The 20,520-nt window shown below is 44.5% G+C and overlaps 1 protein-coding gene across 1 annotated transcript in view; it reads right to left on the reverse strand.

The window, feature by feature from the left end:
* Positions 1-20,520, reverse strand: part of LOC147241129 (triple functional domain protein) — a 76,065-nt gene that overhangs the window by 47,975 nt on the left and 7,570 nt on the right. The window contains exon 2 of the mRNA XM_086194168.1: positions 5,633-5,683. Within this exon, the coding sequence (XP_086050294.1) occupies positions 5,633-5,683 (51 nt within the window). The remainder of the gene's footprint in view (positions 1-5,632; positions 5,684-20,520) is intronic.

Consider the following 20,520-nt stretch of genomic DNA (forward strand, 5'->3'; position numbering starts at 1 on the left):
AGTTTCCATTGATTCTATTCAATTATGCATGAACATGTTGCATGTCTCCTGTCGTCAACACATTGATTTAGAGGCATTTCCTTCCTTTACAGTAGAAAACAACTAAATTGTCAATCTCACACATGGATAAAAATAAACTAAACTAGGCCAAAATACAGCAGTAAACTGACCCTAAAAGCCCAGCCCTGCTTAGTGGCTGCGCTCGACAGGAGCAGGCTGCTCAGGTCTAATCCTCAACTGCTGATTTGGCCAAATGACACGACAAAGACGACCCGCTCCTGGCGCAAGCCGTATTAATTCCTTATTTATCATTTTTTAAAGCACTGATCAGGAGTGTTAACTTGAATTTCCTTTCCTCCTATGCAATGACAAATAAAGCTTCAATTCTGTTCTAAAAACTCACATCTGTTAATCAAAAATGCATCCTTTTTAATAACACATTTATGCTTCAAAATTGTCTGAAACTCTGAGAGATGGTTCCTTCTGCCATGGCTAACAGAATTAATGCCTAATCTTAGAGAGAAAAATGCCAAAACTTGAAGGATATCACGGCTCAGTCAACTGGTGAATGGTTAGGGCTCTCACCTTGTACAGGTAAGTTTGACTTTCACCTTTGTCTTTAAATTACAGTTGTGTTTTTCTTGGCCGAACCAGTAACCAGCAGGAACAACAAACTGGTTTGTTGCTGAGCAACTGAGTGATCGTTTGTGACAGGCTTGAATTCTGATTTTTTTTTTTTTTTAGATGGTTTTAGTTTTCTGTTGCCATTTGGTTCGGTTTAAGCACCAAAACCCCTTAATAAGTTTAGGAACACGGTGGTTTGGAACAGAAACCTAACCTTTCACAATGTTAACTACGTATTAATCTTCCTGGCTGGCTTTCTGCAGAGGGCCTTTGAGGAAGACTTCTCCCTTGTGGTGAGGGCTGACTGATCTATTAATATACAAGTGGTCCCACCTCCATTTAACCCTCCCTCCTACGCTCGGTCACCATTGACTCCTCTCATTAAACTCATTAAGCTACTAAGGCTGGGCAACATGGACAACAATCTTATCCAAATAGAAACCTGTATTTGCGTCTATGATGGTGTTTGCTCCTGAATTGAAGTTGAAGACACACACAGCACAGCAGACAAGTTAGAAGACTCGAACTGCAGAGGTTAAAGAGCGTTTTAAAAGATAAAAGATAAAATCAAAGAATAGAGAAATGGAATGATGAATTCTGGCCAACCTGACTGTGCTCAGCAGATATTTAAACTAACAACTTGAACAGAGAACATGTCCTTTACAGCAGACGTGTCAAGTGCTCTGCCTGTGAAGGGTAAAGACTGTAGGTGTGTCACAGGTGGGCTTGGGCGGGATGACGGTGTCACAGTACACCAAGGTATTCAACAAAACAAAACAAACACACCATTAATTACCATGTTCCTTTTCTAATAAACTGATGTGTCGTAGTGCGTAGCATGATGGGAACTTGCGCTAGCGGCTCAGGAGAACTTGTAGTGGAAACAAATGAGTCTGCCCCTGCCTGGGATTATTTTGGCTTTAGTCCAGATGATAAAGGTGAGCCAGCCAACTCGGAGCAAAGGTTTGAGCTAGAATACAGAGGAGATGGTTCCGCCATGTTCCAGCTGTGACGTCCTCTGTCCGTGCAGTGTAAAGTTCCAGCGGCAGCTCGTCAGACTCATCACTTGTGCTGGTTCTGTTGATGTGGCGGTTGTCTCTCAGTTCCTGTGTTTGTACCATGTCTACATAGCATTCGTGGCTGCATCGGGTCCTTTTCTGTCTGTTTTGGTGATCAGGTGTCGGCACGTGGTGTTTTATTTTGAAAACTGACTGGCTCCACTATGCTGTTTGCGTGGGAGCTTCCTGTCTGGTGAGATCTGCTCCGCCAACATGTCAAACCTCCGATCATCATATGCGAAAACGGTCATATACCTTGGTAAAATGTTTGGAGGCTGGGACGGTATGGAAAGAAGGATACCGCTCAAGTTTAGTTGGGGCTATCTGCCGATTGCAGGACTGGAAGGGAAAAAGGTGGATAAACCAGCCGTCCTCAGTGTGTTGCACTAGCGTCTGTGTTTTGGGATTTCAGAGTTTCACCAAGTGGAGGCATCTTTCACGATGCTACACTGTCGCACACCTCACACAATTAGCTCCTTGAGTAATTAATGTGATTGATTCATCAGGAAAAAGTATAAAATGCCTCAAGGTCACGCCACGCAACAAGAAAAAAATATACCACGACATCAAAATAATTTAGAAAAAAACAGAACTACAGCTTTAGTCAAACTGTCCAGCACGAAGGGAAAGTCACTAAAGTTTGTTGTAAAGTTTAGTATTCAAACTTTCTGATAACAGGACAGAAACTCTTTAACCAGTTATCAATCATTTCCCAACCTCATAAATCAAACATGGATGAGTGTCTGTGACACATTAACAAGATGAACTTTTTCCTCTCTTTTAAAAGAAGGGGGTGATTTTGTGTCTAGATGGAAATGTCATTAGACACCTGCATGGCCTCTGAGGTTTGGCGTAATCCTGATGACAAACAGACAAACACCACCCAAGCGGGACGTCTGCTACATGACATGCTACGACAATGAGTCCTTTCAGAGGATACTACCACACAGATGTGTTTCAATGATGTATCAAGAGGGGCAACGACTCTGCTGTTCCCTCTTTGATATCTGCCCACAGTAGAAGTCTGCACCAGCTCTGGTGTCATTAATCTGCATGGTGGAACTTCTTCAGTAACGTATACACGACTTGGTGCTCGGTGAAATGCATCTAGAAGCTGGCAATGATCTGAGCCCAGGGAGTGTGTGATTTTCCACTCATTACAGACGGCCTCACCGTCACCCTCGTCAGTGCCAAAACATACACTGCTGCCGCTCTGTAACACCGCATTTAAACGGCTACACTGTTAAAATACAGGAGGCGACCAACAGCTAGCAGTGAGAGTGTCTCCCTCTTCTTCATCTGAGGCACCGGCTCACACTGATTTAGTCTAGGAGGAGACAAGAGGGTTCCCATGTTCCTGCATGCCATTTTTCTTCAGAAGAACCCATTCGGGTCCACGCCATGCCGGTACCTCTACGAGACAAACGATCTCTTGTGTGAATGGCCATCAACACACTGTCGTTTTGCAGGAGTACTTCTGATTGGTTGCATCAAGGGAAGGAGTTATCCTACCACACAGGAAGGACTGTTCTGATTGGTTGTTGTGATCAGACACAGCCTTGCTACTCTAACAATGCACCTATTGTGTTACAGCTGGCACTGACAATGCTACTGTACACACACAAACAAGTTTAGATAGAGAGCATTTAATTGCATCCTATTGTTTCATCAAGACCAACATGTACCCACATTAGTCCATGAGCTTTTCCTATCACGAGCTACGAATGTTCCCATTTCACTCCAAAACATGTTAAGCAAAATGTGAGTGTCCCTGGCATTCACGAGCCTGCAGGACTGAACTCGAAAACACTTCACAAGCAGCTCTTTAAAGTAGATTTCATTACATTTTCACAGCCTGCCACCCCATTGTTTTTGAGCAGAATCCTCCCTGACACCACTGGAATGAGTTCTCAGGCCAACCATCTTGTACTTTCAGAGAGAAAGAGAGAAAGAGGGAGGGAGGGAGGGAGGGAGGGAGGGAGGGAGGGAGGCAGAGGGAGCGAGAGCTCAGACTACACGACGCAGCTTTAAGAAGAGATCTTAAGCACTTATTTAATGCTAAATCATACCCACGGTATCATTATCTGGAAGCACCAAGCTGACAGCCTAAGCGATTAAACAGCACTGCCTGGGTGTTAATTTTCAAGCCACGCAGACTCTCCATGTCCTTCGCCATTTCTCGTCTTTTTGTCCCCAAATCTGAGTTTTGGACTGAGAGAGAGAATGAGTGAGAGATCTCTCCTTCACCTCCTTCGGTTCTCTCCATTGGCCCAGACCTCTAATAACAGGGTAGGCTTACTGAGAGAGAAACGGGCCAGGGTTACCCCAGCGACCCAAACACAGCGGGAAGAAAGGGAGAGGGAGGAGTGAGGGACAAAAAAAGGAGAGGAGAGAGAGAGAAGACGGCTTGTTATTGGTACTGGGAGTTGGTTAGCTCGAGTCTTTTAACGCCACTTGATCTCCTTCTGACAAACGGTGATGTGACAGAGAAAAATCAATTTCTAAAGAGAACAATCTTTTTTTACTTCCCCTTCAAGTGCTGTAAAACCCTTCACACTTTCCTCCTGTCACCAGCTGAGACTCAGTGGCTAACCCACAGCTGCTGCTGACCTTCTGCTGCACTTCATTGTTGACAGCCAATTGCTGCTCCTGCCTGCTGCAACCTTTTCTCTGCTCTTGCTATTCTAATCTGCACAAATACGCCATCTGGGGGTAGCAGCGACATTCCCTCCCAGCCTGAATGCAACTTAATTCACATGATAGAATCTATCTGTGAGCAGTTTGAAATCCCAGAGACCAGAAGGGAGGAACATAGTGAAGGAAATGTAAAAGCACTCTTCTGCACATCTGTCAAAGTCCAAAGGCATTAACATGATTACATAACAGCACCCCCCCCCCCCCCGCTCCAAGACCGACCGCATTCAGCAACCCAGTCAGACCAGTGGCTGAGGAGTCCAGGCCAACAGATGGAGAGACCTAATCCCCGACACCCTCCGAACCAGGAAGTGATAACTGGCAAGCAGAAGCCGAGTATTATCTCGAAATAACCGCATTCATGTTGTTGTCATCGCCTTTTTCTGTGGATGCTGGCACCGCCTTCATCATGGCCCCTGGGCTCAGGAGCAACCTGCCAAGGCACTGTCCTCCTTTATCTGTACGGTGGGTTTGAGGGGTTTCACTTTTGCAGGCCAGATATCGAACACACATTTTATGGTGGGATGTAATGAGTTGAAGTTTTTTTTTATTTTGTACAGTGAGGCAATACTTATTGTTAGTTGTCAAGGAAATATTTCCCTTACAGACTTTATGGCTCCTGTTGCATTGTTTTGTCCTGTTGTGGATTATAAGATGCATTGCAGATGAACCCTCTGCAACCTGAAAAGTACATATTTGAATAGGTTCAAACCCATCTGTGGGAGTGGTTCTTTTTGTTAGACATAATAATTCATATTTTTAAATTCTGACAGCTTACAAGGAACACATTTTGGAGAGTGATTACTTCCACCAAGCGTGTACCAGCTCAGCCAAACCCAGTGTGAGTAAATATATCAAATACATGTCATTTTGGGATGCCTTTTTCTGATAAGTAAAAATCCCGGTGGCAGCCAAAGAATGCAATTAACAGTCACTTTAACTGGTTGTTGAGAGTCGACTAACACGGGAGGCGGGGCCTAGAGACAGGCAGGCAATGACAGTGTGGAGAATATGGTTATGTGATGTGAAGGAGAGGAAAGAGGAGTCAAGGTGATGTGATAGTGAGATATTACAGTGACAGTGACCTGTGTGTGTGTGTGAGAGTGTGAGTGAATGAGAGAGAGAGAGAGAGACACACACACACACACACACACACACACACACACACACACACACACTCTCCACTCTCTTAACACACCGACCCAACAGAAACTGTTGCTGTGTGCAGTGTGTTTCCAAATGTTATGCTGTTTTACCTGCTATCTGACTCGATACATCCCCTTTTGGCTCTTTAGGGAGGGATCCATCTGCAGATAACACAGAAAGAGGAGGGAAGAAAGAAATTATTAAAAATAGAGCAGATTTGCCTTGAATGAGTATGAAAGCCAAGGGAACAGAGGGGGACAGGGGTCCGTGGTAGCACACAGTCCCAGGCTGCCGTGACGTCACTGTATGAGTGACAAACCCGTCACTATGGCACTTGCTAAGACGTCAACTTCACGCCACTGGCTTTGGTGACAACATGGCAGACAGGTTGTTTTGGTATTGGGGCGGTGAGCCACCGTAGATGTAGTCTCAGTCACCACAGTTTCATAATAATACACCAACAATATTTATACACTACACAACACAACACACACTCAAGGAGTTCAAACATTGTGATTTGGACTGTTGCTCCTCTCCCCGTCAACCCGTGTACACACACACACACACACACACACACACACACACACACACACACACACACACACACACACACACACACACACACTCACACTTGTACTTATATCTTTGTGAGGACCTTCATTGATGTAATACATTCCCTGGCCCCTCACCCTAAACCTAACCATCTCAACTGACTGCCTGACCCTAACCTTGACCCTAAACCTAACCAGAACCTGATTCTGACCTTGACCCTAAAACCAAGTCTTGACCTTCAAACGGCCCTCTGAATATGTGAGGACTGGCTAAAATACCCTCACTTTCCAAAAATGTCCTCATTCTGTTGGTTAAATACGTATTCTAGTCCTCAATATGTAGCAAGTACAAGAACACACACACACTCTCTCTCTCTCTCTCGCTCTCTCTCTCTCTCTGATAGTTTCCTGGCTGCCTCTGAGGCACTGAGGCAAATTGAGGACATAACATGTTTTGAGGTAAGTGATGTCAAAGTCTTTCTAGGCAGGTCTCACCACTGGGCAGCCATCTTGATAACCCCAGGCAGTTATTCAGGGCTGACCAGACCAGGCCTCATGAGCAGATTGGGACAGACAACCATGACCGCACTTTCAACAATCACAGAGACATAAAAACAGCATGATCACCAGGAACAAGTGGGTATGAAGGTTGACGGACACAAGTGGCCGTCCGGGTCAGAGCAGATCCTGATCAGGTGGTTTGGAATTTCCTCCGGTGGGACATTCAACATCCACCCTAATCTGTTCCCTGCTGCTAACCCAACTGTTGAAACCCTGATGAAACGGTTCACCAATGTGAATAAAAAGAGATGTTTGTTGGTTGGTTCAGTGGAAGATTTGCAGTTTGACTGGCTCTGATTAAAGCTGCAAGCAGTGATGAATTTAGTTTAACAACAACAACAACAAAAACCCTATTCACAGAAGAGTGTCACCAAGTTAAGGTGTTTCTGACCACAACTGAGATGATCTGGTTGGCCAACTAAAACGTACATCAAGTCATTTCTTGCTGTCACCAAGTGGCACCATGGTTAATCTGGCCCAAAACTGAACGGGCTCTTCCTGGGCTCCAATACTTATACTTAGGTGAAAAGTGGGCCCCGCAGTTTTAACGTAATTCTGCTGCCAAACAAAGACAGACAAGTGCGGCCGAAAACAGATGACCTTGATGGAGACACTCATGATTAATTCATATTTGATCAGTGCTGGCAATCTTAATGGCAGTTTGTATATTTTGAGTGAAACCGAACAAACATCCAACTTCATCACAAGAATCACTGAGGTTTTTGTTTGCAGAAATATGATCAAGATCAGTATGAGGCAAAAAACTCCCACTAGTCTCGAACTCCCGGTGCAAATACCAACGCACAACTAACGTGACCGTTCTCCGTGTTCTACTTACTCACTTAGTAGTGCATGCAGGACTCATCTCCCCCTTATCACCCTTAAACTCATGACCCAGGCCTACTGGTTGCTCAGCCAATACAACAATCAGCCCATTGATCCAGCCTATAGCCTGTGTGAGAGTGAGGCTGCGGCTGTGACTGAGGGACGACACGGTCAGCGTCAGGCGCTGTCTGTCTACATGTAAACAGACCAGACCGTCGACTGCCGGTTGACTCAGTGACACATGATCCTGCTGTTGTGACTCAGGCCAACTCCACAAAAACTGATTCCCGTATTTGATTTCTTCTGTATACATTAACAACTTCCATGTACTGAAGCATCATGTAAAAGCTCACACAGGGGAGTGCATGCTAAATGCTAGCAGCCAGAGTGTTTATCACACAGACTTGGGATCAACCACTGTTGTATCTTCAGGTTGATACCAAGGATTCACAGGTCAAAGGGGCCTATGACCAGCTGATATTCAGTCGTTTGAGCAATTATATAAACGACATATGACACATATTTCTAAAGAGTATCAAATGCAAAGTTTGAACATTAATGATGAAAATGTTAGTAAAATTCCTGCTATGACATACATTTTAGATGAACATCAAAGTATCAGGAGTGCCCTGCAGGCTTTCCTGCATGTTTGTTTTCTTCTAGTACATCATCACCGAATCAAAAGAAGCAATACTGAAAACAGGAAAAAAATCGTATAATCACTCTAATCTTTTACCCTATTACTTAAACTGAAAGCCTAAAAGTTAATGTGACAATCAAGACCTCACATTGATCTAGGACGATGTGTCCAGCCTCATGCAAACATATGCACCACCAGTGAAGCTTTAATTATGGCGACTCCAAGATGGAGACATACATAACAAGTAGGAGGCAGTCTTTTAGCTGGATAGCTGAGGGGGTCCTGGGCAGGAAACTAAAGCTCCCTCTGGCTTCTTATGTAACAGACTACAATCTGTGACCTCTGACCCCCAATAGCAAGAGAATAGATGTTTCCCTGCATGAATCCTTGTGCCACATTAACTCACCCTGCTATCGTGTCAGGGTCAATCGCTCTTCTGTACTTGCAGGATTCAACTACTCCATGAGCTGGTAGCATTTTGTTTGTGGCAAGTGCAAATAAAGCTACACATGAACGCCACGTGCCCTGTGCACATAAGGCACTCACTCACATGAACACGGGATGGGAAAGAAGAGTCTGGCGGCCGAGACGAACAGGAAGGTCTTAAGAGAATTTTCTCTAAAGCCGTCTACCTGGGAGAACTAAATGAATGGGATAAAGGAAGAAGAAGGGAAAATAGGAGGGCAAAAGAAAGACCAAACACCCACATACTTCACATATTTGCAATACCAAAGATGTCCACTTAATCCACAGTGCAACAACGTAATACCAGACTACAGCAGTGGTTGCCCACATCTTATCACTATCTAAACAATAAGACCTGTAAGCCAGCCAGAAGTCAAATATCCATGGACAGAACCAAGATAAAACACAACCTTAGTACGCAGAAGGCGCACGCACTCAAGAATGGAGGCTTTTTCACAGAGCTGCAACGGTTGAGGCAGTTGTATACACACACACACACACACACACACACACACACACACACACACACACACACACACACAGAGCCAGCTTCTTACAGACCATAGTAGGATAAGCCTACCGTGAGTTCATCAGCCACACTGTCTGGAAAATTTTAACTGGTGACACACGCAAACATCTAACGGCCGTTGAGGAAGTGACAAGGCAAAATGTAACGGACCCATAAAACATCCCCTCTCTCCCAAACATGAACTCCCTTGGATACAGTGAACTCACCTTAGCTCCGTTGAACACTGGCTATACTGTGTCCCACACTGAGCACACTTGTAAAGCTCTCTCTTGTCCCGACACACACAGTTTCTGTGTCAGAACCCACATTAACACAAGACCACCCTTTCTATGGGCCCCTGCCTTCCCCTTCTCGGCAGGCACAGTCATCGCTTGACTCACACACAAAAAGGAAAAGACCCCTTTCATTTAGAAATACCTATTGTCTCAATCACGGACTAATATGAGATGTGAGGCACAAAAACAAAGAGCAGCGATACCCTGCTGTCAGCGCTGTCGTGCAGAGTGTAGTGGCAGATATTTCTGTTGGGGTTTAGCAAACATTTAAAGGTCAAGGGCCGTGCACAACATTACAAAATACATCAGGGATCCCTCATGTGAGAGGGTTTGTTCTGCTTGGTGGGAGTGAAACTTGTTGGATGTCAAGCTGTGGAACTGGAAGTTAATACGGAACCCGAGGTGATAGCGGAAGTCCTTGGTGCCAAATGTTGGTTCCTGTGGTATTTACACGATGAAGTCATTTGAACAATGCTGTTGCTATTGTGACATAGTGCTTCAGACGTCTGTGTTTCTGTGGTCCGTGCTCTTTTGTTAGTTCAGCCATGTCTGCTCATGTCTACACACACACACGAATTCCACCTCAGTTCCTTCAACATCCATGCATCTGCTCAACAGCGTTATATGTCGACGGTGAAGAAGAAGACACTGATCCTGACTGACGGCCCATATTTTTTCAGTTTAACACTGCAAGACCACGCAAATCCCTGTTTGAGAGCATGTAGGTCCCCAATTAGCAGATTACCAGTTAAGCGTGCAAATCTCCAATCTCCAAACTGGCAGGGAAATATCTGAACCAATAGTAATGTAATAAAATGTAACTCATGATCACACAGAAACAAAACTGCCGGAGCCATCCCCAGCCACGGACCATCTCCGGGCCCCTTGTTGTGCTCTATTTTTGGAGCTGCACCCCCTGGCTGAGAGGACACACCTGCCCCATGACTTGTCCTGCTGAACAAAAACTCTTTGACCCTACAGGACACATCACAACATCTCCACCTGAGAGGTGTCGCCATGCTGTTTCCTCTTCAAAACCAGACAGGATGAACATCCACAATCAGCTGGCCACAACTGCAAACAAGCAACTTCATGGTGCCTTCATGAGCACCTTGTAAACTCTAAAATCAAAATCATTTTGTATGGAAAATTGGGAGGGACTTCAGGGTTAATATCTCTTCTACAGGGCAGCAAGGTTATTTAAGTTTGTATGTGTTTTCTCATGTTCCTTGGTTGAAGTGATTATATCTGTCATGTTATTCTATTTACTCACATCGCAGAGTGAAATCAGAGGGTTCAAGATGAATTACTTGATAATCAGATCAAAATGTTATCAGCCGTCATCAGGCTTAGCTGCACTGCTGTATACTTAGGACCCTACAATCTGCTTGACCACTGCTTTTTTTCCCACCAGAATCTGTTATCATGCAAGTATGACAGACACACAGACAGACAGACAGACAGAGAATTTGTTTTCCACTGGTGAGACTTAGGCAGTATTTTATCTTCCAGACATTTGGCTGGTGCCTGCATGGAGGAATAAGGCAAAGCCTGTCAGGTGAGTGTGTTTTGACCATTTATCTGATGGAGTTCTAATGGTTTGACATCTCTTATAAATGAGATGGACAAAATAAGCGGAATATTGTAACCATTTGCAGGTCTGTTGTATGATGCTGTATTTCTCTAACTAATCAACTGGCGAGTGAATCTATATTGCTACTTTTGCACTCACCTGAGGAGCGGCGGTGAGAAGCTCTTCTAGTTTCAGAATATGCATCCTCACATCCCTGTGTGTGTGTGATCTCAAGATCTGAACCATCAATGATCCAAAAAATGCAGGACGCCCAGGCTGACCTTGCAAGCTCCTTATCAGACGCTTCACCCCAGCAACCACCTGTCTCTAACCAGTACATTTACACAGAGCAGCCAATCAGCCACCAGTGGACTACGTGAGGTGTTCAGGTCCACTGTTGAGAGGAGGTCACCCATGTTTTAGAAGTTGCATGTGTGTGTGGAACAAAGTAAAAAGTTTCACAGGAAGTTCGAAACCGGGGAACCAAGGAGTTGCAGCATCAAATTTGGTGCAAGTTCAACACACACACACACACACACACACTTTTTAAATACAAATAAACTCTGAATAAACCAGAGATCATGAGCCCCTCCCCTCAGCAGAGATTCAACACGTCAAGCCGCAGCAACACTGCTCCTGTACTAGACATGTAACCATATGAAAAATTCACACCACGATAATTGTGACCAAAATTATCACGATTATCAAAATGATCCCGGTTATCAAAATGATCCCGGTTATCAATATTATCACGGTTATCAAAATGATCCCGGTTATCAAAATGATCCCGGTTATCAATATGATCACGGTTATCAAAATTATCACGGTGTTGTTGAAATGTCAAAATGTTTAAAAAGTACTCATAGGTGCACTTATATCATTGAACAAAGTTTTATTTTAGAAAAAAACAATCAAAATAACATGCAGAATGAACTTCCTTGCACAGTAGCGGCTGGTGGTCACGTAGATGCGACATCATATTGGACGTGTTTCCACCCTTCGCGGAGATTTTTTGTGTCATTTTAGTCAAACTGGATTGCTGTCTTTGACCAGTCTCCCATCCGCGTCTTTGTAAAAACTGAAGTACGTCCAGACTTTGGACTTAGTTTGTTTTGACGGTGGAAAAATCTCTGTTCTCCCGTCAGCAGCACTGCCCGCAGTACTGCCCTCCGCCATGTTTATGAGTTGTTTACTGCGCAGTGCGCATGCGCGCGGGGCGCCTGTGTCCGATTGGCTGCCTGCGGCTGCACTTCTCATACAGCGAGCAGTATCCCTGAGCTTTTTCAGATTGCGGCAATCAAACACGGTTTGACGGTAATTAAAATTTGAAATGGTAGTACTAACCGTCAGCCATTTTACCGCGGTTTATCATTTTTACCGGTAATCATTACATCCCTATCCTGTACATTGAGAATGTAGGTCACCTGTGATCGTCCAATATGCTCTGTTATTTTAGGATGTACGTTATTCCATTGTTAAATTCAGTCCTTATCTAACTTGAAATAAGCAAATAAGCATTTGTTAGCTTGTTATTTGCGTACAAAAACACGTTTGTTTCTCTCTTGTTGGTGGTGTTAATACTCATACTGTAGTCAGTGTTCTGTGCGCTGAGGTCGTGGATGGAGGTCAACCTTAGATCCATCCCAATTCTCTTTTGGGGGATTATTCCTTGAAGAACTGGTCAATAATCAGACATTTGAAACCAGCTCCTCGACACTGTGACCTCCTGTAATAGGAGCCCAAGCTGGGTGATATTGGGGTAATGCACGTGTCGCCTTCATGGCCCGTCAATAACCCAGAAGAACAGTGAGATATGGCACTGTTCTCAGACAGAGCCCACAGTCAGGACGAGCCAGCAGACACCACAAGAGCAACAACATGCCCCTCCACACAAGTCACAGGAGGAACTTCTTCCACCAGCAGTCTGATGAGGACAGCGATCCATCCACAAACCTGGTCTGCTGATCAATACCACCAGGTGCAAATAATCAATGTGTATTTTATCAGTTCTGGTTCACGTGGCATGACCATCTCTGTCAGGAGTAATTTATTTCTCTGAACATGCTCAGCAGGGTGCCAGCAGCGTGGAGCCACTGACACATCAGCTTACGGCGTACACTTCCATCTCATTATTACCAATAATCCAGCTGTCAATGTTCGTCACAGAAAACGAATCCCAATCCAACACGTGTATTTCTGGTTGTCATAAAGGAATCGTGGCCCTATAAGCTAGTATCTGATGGCGAGGTGCCAGGGGTTGGCCCCCCCTTGATATTCCCCCAGTGTAAAAGGCCCAAACTGGGAGCAAAGATGAAGCCTGGCTCATGTTGAAGATCAGGATGTAGCACCACTTCTTTTAACAGTCTCTCATTTGGCCTGGGGACCTCCGGGACCCCCCAAGGACAGCAGCACTCTCTGCTTTTACACACAAAAGGAAGCTGACTGTGACGTTTAAAGTGGATCGATTTCTGCTGGTTACGGTCGCTGGACAGAAAGAGAGAGGGTTAGAGTTAATATTTGTGGAGACCGAGGAGAGAAAGTGGGAAGAGGAACGGGGAGGGCAACAGTGAGATAGCAGTTTTCAATGCACTGGAGACCAAAGGAAAAAAGGAGTACAATGGTCTTTCAGGACTTGTCCTAGTTTGGTTCACGCTCTCACTGTCTGTTCCGACTCTCAAAATAGGAGCAGAGACCATTCTGGCAAATCTTGAACATGGATCCTAATCAACTGCGAGGGATTTGAATTCCTTTATCTTTCAGGAACAAGAATCTCTCCTCCACCTGCACTCAATCCACCCCCTTATTTCCCTTTTTTACAAAACAGTTCAGTAATTCAGGCTTATTGTTTTTGTGCCTCTAAATAGAATGCACTGAGAAAAGGGTTATCTCCACATGTGACTGCCCCCCCCACCTACCTCCTGTCTTATCCCTCCGCTCCATCTTCTCTCCATTTTTCTCTTCTTTACCCCCTCGATTCTTTTCCCTCTCCCGTTCCAGCTTGTTTTAAGGAGTCAGTGGTGGGGCAACAAATTTTCCCCGCGCTCACACCAATTAGAGATCACGTCGGAGAAATTACCGAACGAGAACACGGCAAATCACAGGAAAAAAGTGGGACAAGCTCCTTTTTATAAACACACAGAGGCGAGAGGTTTGTGTGTGTGTGTGTGTGTGTGTGTGTGTGTGTGTAACTGTGAGGGTGTTAGAGTTGTTCCTAAGAGGAGAGCTAAACAAGGCTAAGACACTGACAAAAACATCTTAATACTTGGATTCCATGGCTAATTTATGACATTTTACTCTACAACTTCTTACATGCAGCTGAGCAGCTTGAGCCCAGATCACCTGCCACTCAACAGTACACTGAAACCACGTTAAATCTCAGCTTCTTTTCCTTCTGTTGCATCACAGGGAGCATTTAGCTTTTAATACATTGAATGTAGTGCTCGATCATCCTTGAACTCACGAGCACACAGCAAGAAAACAGGAAGCAGCTGTTAGGACTAATCACCTGGACTTAGGTCTCCTCCAGTCCAGATCGAGGTGGCCACTTGTCTGTCTGAGCAGGCCTGTACTGACCTGACATATAAAGGCTTGTTAGGAAAGACTTGAAGTAATAACCTCATGTTACCGTTGTCAGGATACCAGAAATGCAGCGCCAATGTCACTGAATTAGCACGACTAGCGATTCCAGATCCGATACTGGGGGGTGTGCCTGCTGTGATGACGACCACTAGGGGGAGGATACGGGCGCTGACGTGAGTTGAACCAGATTTTGCAGGGTTCCCTTCACCTTGGGCTTGTGAAAGTTGATAGCACAAGCTAACATGCTAACCAGCAGCCAACGAGTAACATTATCTGTATTTAAAAATGTACATGTAAGTGTGTGTGTGTTTCCACTGGCTGTGTGACTGTACGACAGGGAGGGCAGCCCATTGGTGAGTGACAGTTGTGTGGCAGCGATGGCAGTTGTAGTGCGACACCTTTGCACTCTGGTAGTTTCAACTTCGGTCATACTGGTGGTACTTGGTTAACCGAGCTTGAGAGCCACTGGTCTCCATCAATGAAGTCAATATGTTTAGAAATAGGAGTGAAGATAACTCGACAATGTGCTTCAATATGGTACTTGAGTAAAAATACTTTCCAGCGCGACCACAAACCAATCTCCCTCTTTGGTGCCTAAATGAGAACACACACACACACACACACACACACACACACACACACACACACACACACACACACACACACACTGGTCTGGATGAGGTCAGCATGTGTAATCCCATGAACTCTCACCTTTAACATGAGTAATGCTGTTAAAGCTGACAACCTCTCAAATACACATGCACAAACTCTCCTTCTCGCCAACCCACCCTGGATGTTGTCACCCTCTGATGAAGGTCGTGCACTGATTTGTTTACGTCTGATAGCAGGTCAGCCCTCTGGTATTAGCTTATTAATTGGTAACACAATCAAATCAAGGGAGCATTTATTTAGTTTGTCTGACCATTTTATTTTCAATTCAATATTGTCATGGCCAAACAATGGAAATCTCTGTCAGTGGAAACCTCCTGGGATTGCCTCCTCCTTCCAGAAGTCTAATAATATAAAAATGTGGAAATCCAACACTTTCATGTATGATGGTCACTCTGCTGAGTTTATGAATGTCAATGACTTGCTCTCAACACACAGTATTCATTACATTGTCCTCTTACAGCATTTTACAATGTACACCTGTAGTAATCTAATCCTCTGATGACATCAATGCTGCGCGCCTCCAAGGAGGCGACCCTTCCAGCAGGCTCCTCTCGTCTGACCTCACTGGTCAGCTGTTAGATGCCACCGTTCATGTACGACAAACCCTGAGAGAGACCAAACTTGTTGCCTAGTATGTGATTATCGGGGAAATGAGCTCGGAAACACAATCTGCTGCTTTTTGTCCTGGTTTAGGCTCATATTACTGCAGTTTGCTTAAAAGCTCACGTTGACATCATACGTGCTTTGGGCAACAAGCAGCTCTGGTGCTGCTGTTCAATTGACCTCATGCCTTGTTCTTACTGAGTAAATTACAGAGGTTAATGGAGCCAGTCGGGCTTTCTGGTGGGTTTCAACAGTGCCCCCCAGTCTGATAAGATAAGATAAGATAAACCCTTATTTCATCCCTCAGAGAGGAAATTGGCACTGATACAGCAGCAGAACCAGAGAAGCAGCAGCAGAAAAAGTACAACAACAACTAATGTCCCCCCTCTGTTCCTGTTACCATGGTCGTCCCCAAAATCTTCCATCAGCATCTGTCCTTCCTCCATTTGCAGCCCCGCATGTTGCACGAAGACTCCCTCCACTTACACTGGATCTCACATCAATATCCTCTATTTGTGGGTGTGCTTATCATTTTTAGGGCCTCATAAAATTATCCACATTTACATGTGTGTGACTGGTCGTGACCACTAAACCTCGTGTGGTTTTAACAGGAAACTGTGACTGCCAGACCGCACCATGAGAAATGTACCTCTTGGCTCACCTTTTGACACTGGTTAAAACACATTCTCACTCATTCGCCGGTTGAATTTCCCGGTAGCTTAGCAGACAAATACAGACTCAGCACACTGGAATATGGACATTTCAAAGCCATCGCACACGTGACAAAATGTTTTCACTCACACACACACACACACACACACACACACACACACACACACACACACACACACACACACTGCTGTGAATGATAATGCATTAATAGCAGGGCTTAATCTTGGAAACTTATGCCCTTTTCACACTAAAAGCGCGTGTCAACGCGGGTTTTTGGACCTGCTTTTGCTCGGCATCAGGGTGCATTCAAGCTTCCAGGAGACCCGGGTCTGAACTCCCACTGTGAGGCTGCATGCCTGTGTTTTTCTCTCTCGTACGTCATCACGCTGACAACGTCATCATTTCACATAAACGTGCACCGGAACACTGAGAGGTAAACAAACAACAACGTGGACGTCGCCAACTCGAACGTTAGCGTTGTCGCTGCGTGCATCGCAATGTTGTGTCTTTTGCAAAGCATACAAACTCGGTGCAGATTGGCGAATGTCCGAGCGCTAATGCAGCGAAGGAGAACGGAGCTTTTGGCTCGTCTGGAAGGGAGCCGAAGAAGCTACAGGCGAAGACTGACAGGTGGCACAGTGACAAAGTCAGAACGTGACAGGAAGGTCGCGTGAAACCTGAGACGACGCGGTTTGCCTTTTTTACACTGCAGGCGAGCCAAGCCGCTAAACACCTGGGTTGCTTGGCGAGTCGGTCGACTGGGGTCAAAATGCCGAGTCGACCCTTTCAGAGTGCCCAAAAACCTGCGTTGACCTGCGTTTTTGGTGCAGTGTGAAAGGGGCTTTAGATGCATTCATTTTAATGAAATGCAACCAAGTCATATCACCCGTAGTTCAAGTGCGGATGCTTATCAAAAACACGAGGCGTTCACAGCAGAGCGTCCCTCCTACGTCCCTCCGTCATGGCAGGTCCTGCCACAGTCCTGCAACCACAGCAGAGCTGGAAGTTCAGCCACCAGAGGAGTCCCTCGACCAGGTTGCGAGAATTTAACTCTCCAAAACACAAGTAGATCAAGCAAACGAACACCACATTTGAGCAAATTTCGAAAACCTTTGCCCTCAATGATACCTATGAGCAGCATGTCGGTCTGTACCAACACTGAGATGATGCTAGGTTGAGGCAAGGAGCACGCATCCTCGCTGACCAGGGACAGATGTTGGCAGTTGACGTGGTGCGTCATCAGGGTCATTGTTGCGTACACGCAGCTTCACAGTGCTCACAATGAACTTCATTTTTCAGTTCAAACACGGAGGCCTATTGCTGTTCAGTGCGTCACTGACGTCCTGTTGTTGTGCTGATTGCAAGAAAGTTGTTTTTTTTAGTTTTTGTTTTTTTAAATAGTCTGACATGGAAGACAGGCTGATTGCTGCGATTTCAAGGCCCCAGGCTGGACCCTGACTCTTCAAGATCATCAAAATCAAATGCAGTGTATCTCCTGGTTATTCACCACAAGGACATCTGGGCTGGTGGTGAGTTTCGGGATCATCTCCTTACTTAAAGCTGTTGTTGGCAAGCACTGAACCAACCAGCATGCACTGCTACCCACCGTGCTAATGCTAATGCTACAAGGAATGCCAAAGAGCATCATCCTTCGCCAGGTGCTTCTGATTGGGTGTTCGTGTTGATGGTCCCAGTTGAGAGCAGCCTTATATGTTGAGGCTGGTCGCTGGCTCCGAAGACTCTGTCGTGCTTCAGTGTGGTGTGAGAGAGGTGGGACCCCTCCAGCAGTGACAGCTACCATGTGCACCGATATCTAAGCTAGCAGCAAGTGGTCCCTGCACCATTATGCCGCTACAGCTTATATGGCACAAACAGATCGCATGCATTTCTTTATTCAAGTACCAACCGTGTATTTGTTTTATCTCCCCACGAAAATGAAGATAAATAACTTGTGTTGTTCTTGTGATAAACCACATGCTTCAACTGTGACGTCTTCATTTTCCCCAGCACTGATCTGATGACCACCGTCCCTCACGCTGACTGACTTGCTCTGCTAGTCATCTACCTTTAAGTATTAACGTACCTGACGTGCAACGGGACTATGTGTTTACACAAGTACAACAAAACGACAGCTCTTAAAATTATTTAGTGAGAAACTAGTTAAGTGTCTGTGTTTTGCTGAGAAGATTGTTTTTAATCAAAAAGGCTAAGATTATGACTGGAGTGGGTCAGCAGATGGCTGTCATGCTGATGAAACCCCCTCGGTTTCCCTCCGTGCTCTTTTGTGCATGTGTGACGGCTCTTTCTGTCCATCTAATGGTTTCCAAGTGCCTGTGCTGCTGGTCTTGTTGCCGGGTGTATCTGTGCGTCATTTTAAAAGGGATGAATACCTTCTCTCACTGAGACATTGCTGTTAATGCCACAGGAAGAGAGAGCATTTAGGAGTAAATGGAGTGGGTTTTTTATCCTCATGTTTTGACTTAATCTCCAGTTCATTCTAAAAAAACCTTTTACCAGGCCTCCCATTTGCTTGTGACTGAAGCTGTCTGGCTCAGTAAAAGGCTAAAATCTCATAACCCCCCCCCAGGCTTCCATTTACTGTGATAATCCCCCTGTTTTGTACAACAATACAGTTGCTTAGAGGTGTGTGTGTGTGTGAGTGTGTGTGAGTGTGTGTGTGTGTGTGTGTGTGTGTGTGTGTGCAGTACCTGACCATGAATGTAAAAATATCTGCTTGTCGTGTAGAAGCGGGACTGAATGTTGTACACTGTGGCCTTAACAAAACAAAGCAGACAAGGAGGAGGACTGGATGAGGTCAGTGTCAACAGCAACTGGGTGAAGGAGCTCGAGTGAAAGGTGCGAGGGAAAGGAAGACAGAAGAGCAGCTGCCTATGGAAAACTGACTGAGCTCCCACTAATTTTATTAGAATTATAAAATGATATTTTCTTTGCTGCGTGCACTCGTTCCTGTGCTTTGACGCTTAAAGTGAATTATTTCTTTTCTATTTTAAACTATTAGGTGAGGATCTACATTTGGAGAGCAGGAACGCACACATGCTGTTATGTGTATGTGATCATTTCCATAAATGAAATATAAGGTGAAAAAAAAATTATCAGAAATAGTGTGGGTTTGTGTGTATATGTATATCATATACATACATATGATATACATATACACATACATGCATATATGCACATATACACATATGTGTATATGTATATATGCATATATACATATACACACACGTGTGTATATACATACACACACGTGTGTATATACATACACACGTGTGTGTATATACATACACACACGTATATACATATACACACGTATATACATATACACACGTATATACATATACACACATATGTATATGTACATGTACACACATATATGTATATGTACATGTACACACATATATGTATATGTACATGTACACACATATATGTATATGTACATGTACACACATATATGTATATGTACATGTACACACATATATGTATATGTACATGTACACACATATATGTATATGTACACACATGTATATGTACATGTACACACATGTATATGTACATGTACACACATGTATATGTACATGTACACACATGTATATATACATTTACACACATATGTATATGTATATATACATATACACACATATACACACATATACACATATACACACGTGTATATATACACATATACACACGTGTATATATACACATATACACACATATGTACATATACACATATACACACATATATGTATATATACATACACACACATACATATCTTAGGGATGCAAACAATTAATCGATTATCAATTGTCAATAAGAAATTACTCGACTATAATAAATCAATTGCGTTTTGAACAAACAATTCCCCGTCAGTCCACGTGAGGGCGCGCTTGACGCACACGCGGGAACGTATGTAGGATGAAGAGGTCCAGACGGAGTGCAGTATGGAGCCACTTCAAGCTGATTAATGACGACAAAGAGGCCAAATGCAAAATACCTGGAAGTATTTTAAAATACAACTCCACAACTTGGCT

The sequence above is a fragment of the Aulostomus chinensis genome, chromosome 22 (genome assembly GCF_037954235.1).
Source record: "Aulostomus chinensis isolate RoL2024-O1b breed Wild chromosome 22, RoL_Achi_v1.0, whole genome shotgun sequence".
Lineage (NCBI taxonomy): Eukaryota > Metazoa > Chordata > Actinopteri > Syngnathiformes > Aulostomidae > Aulostomus > Aulostomus chinensis.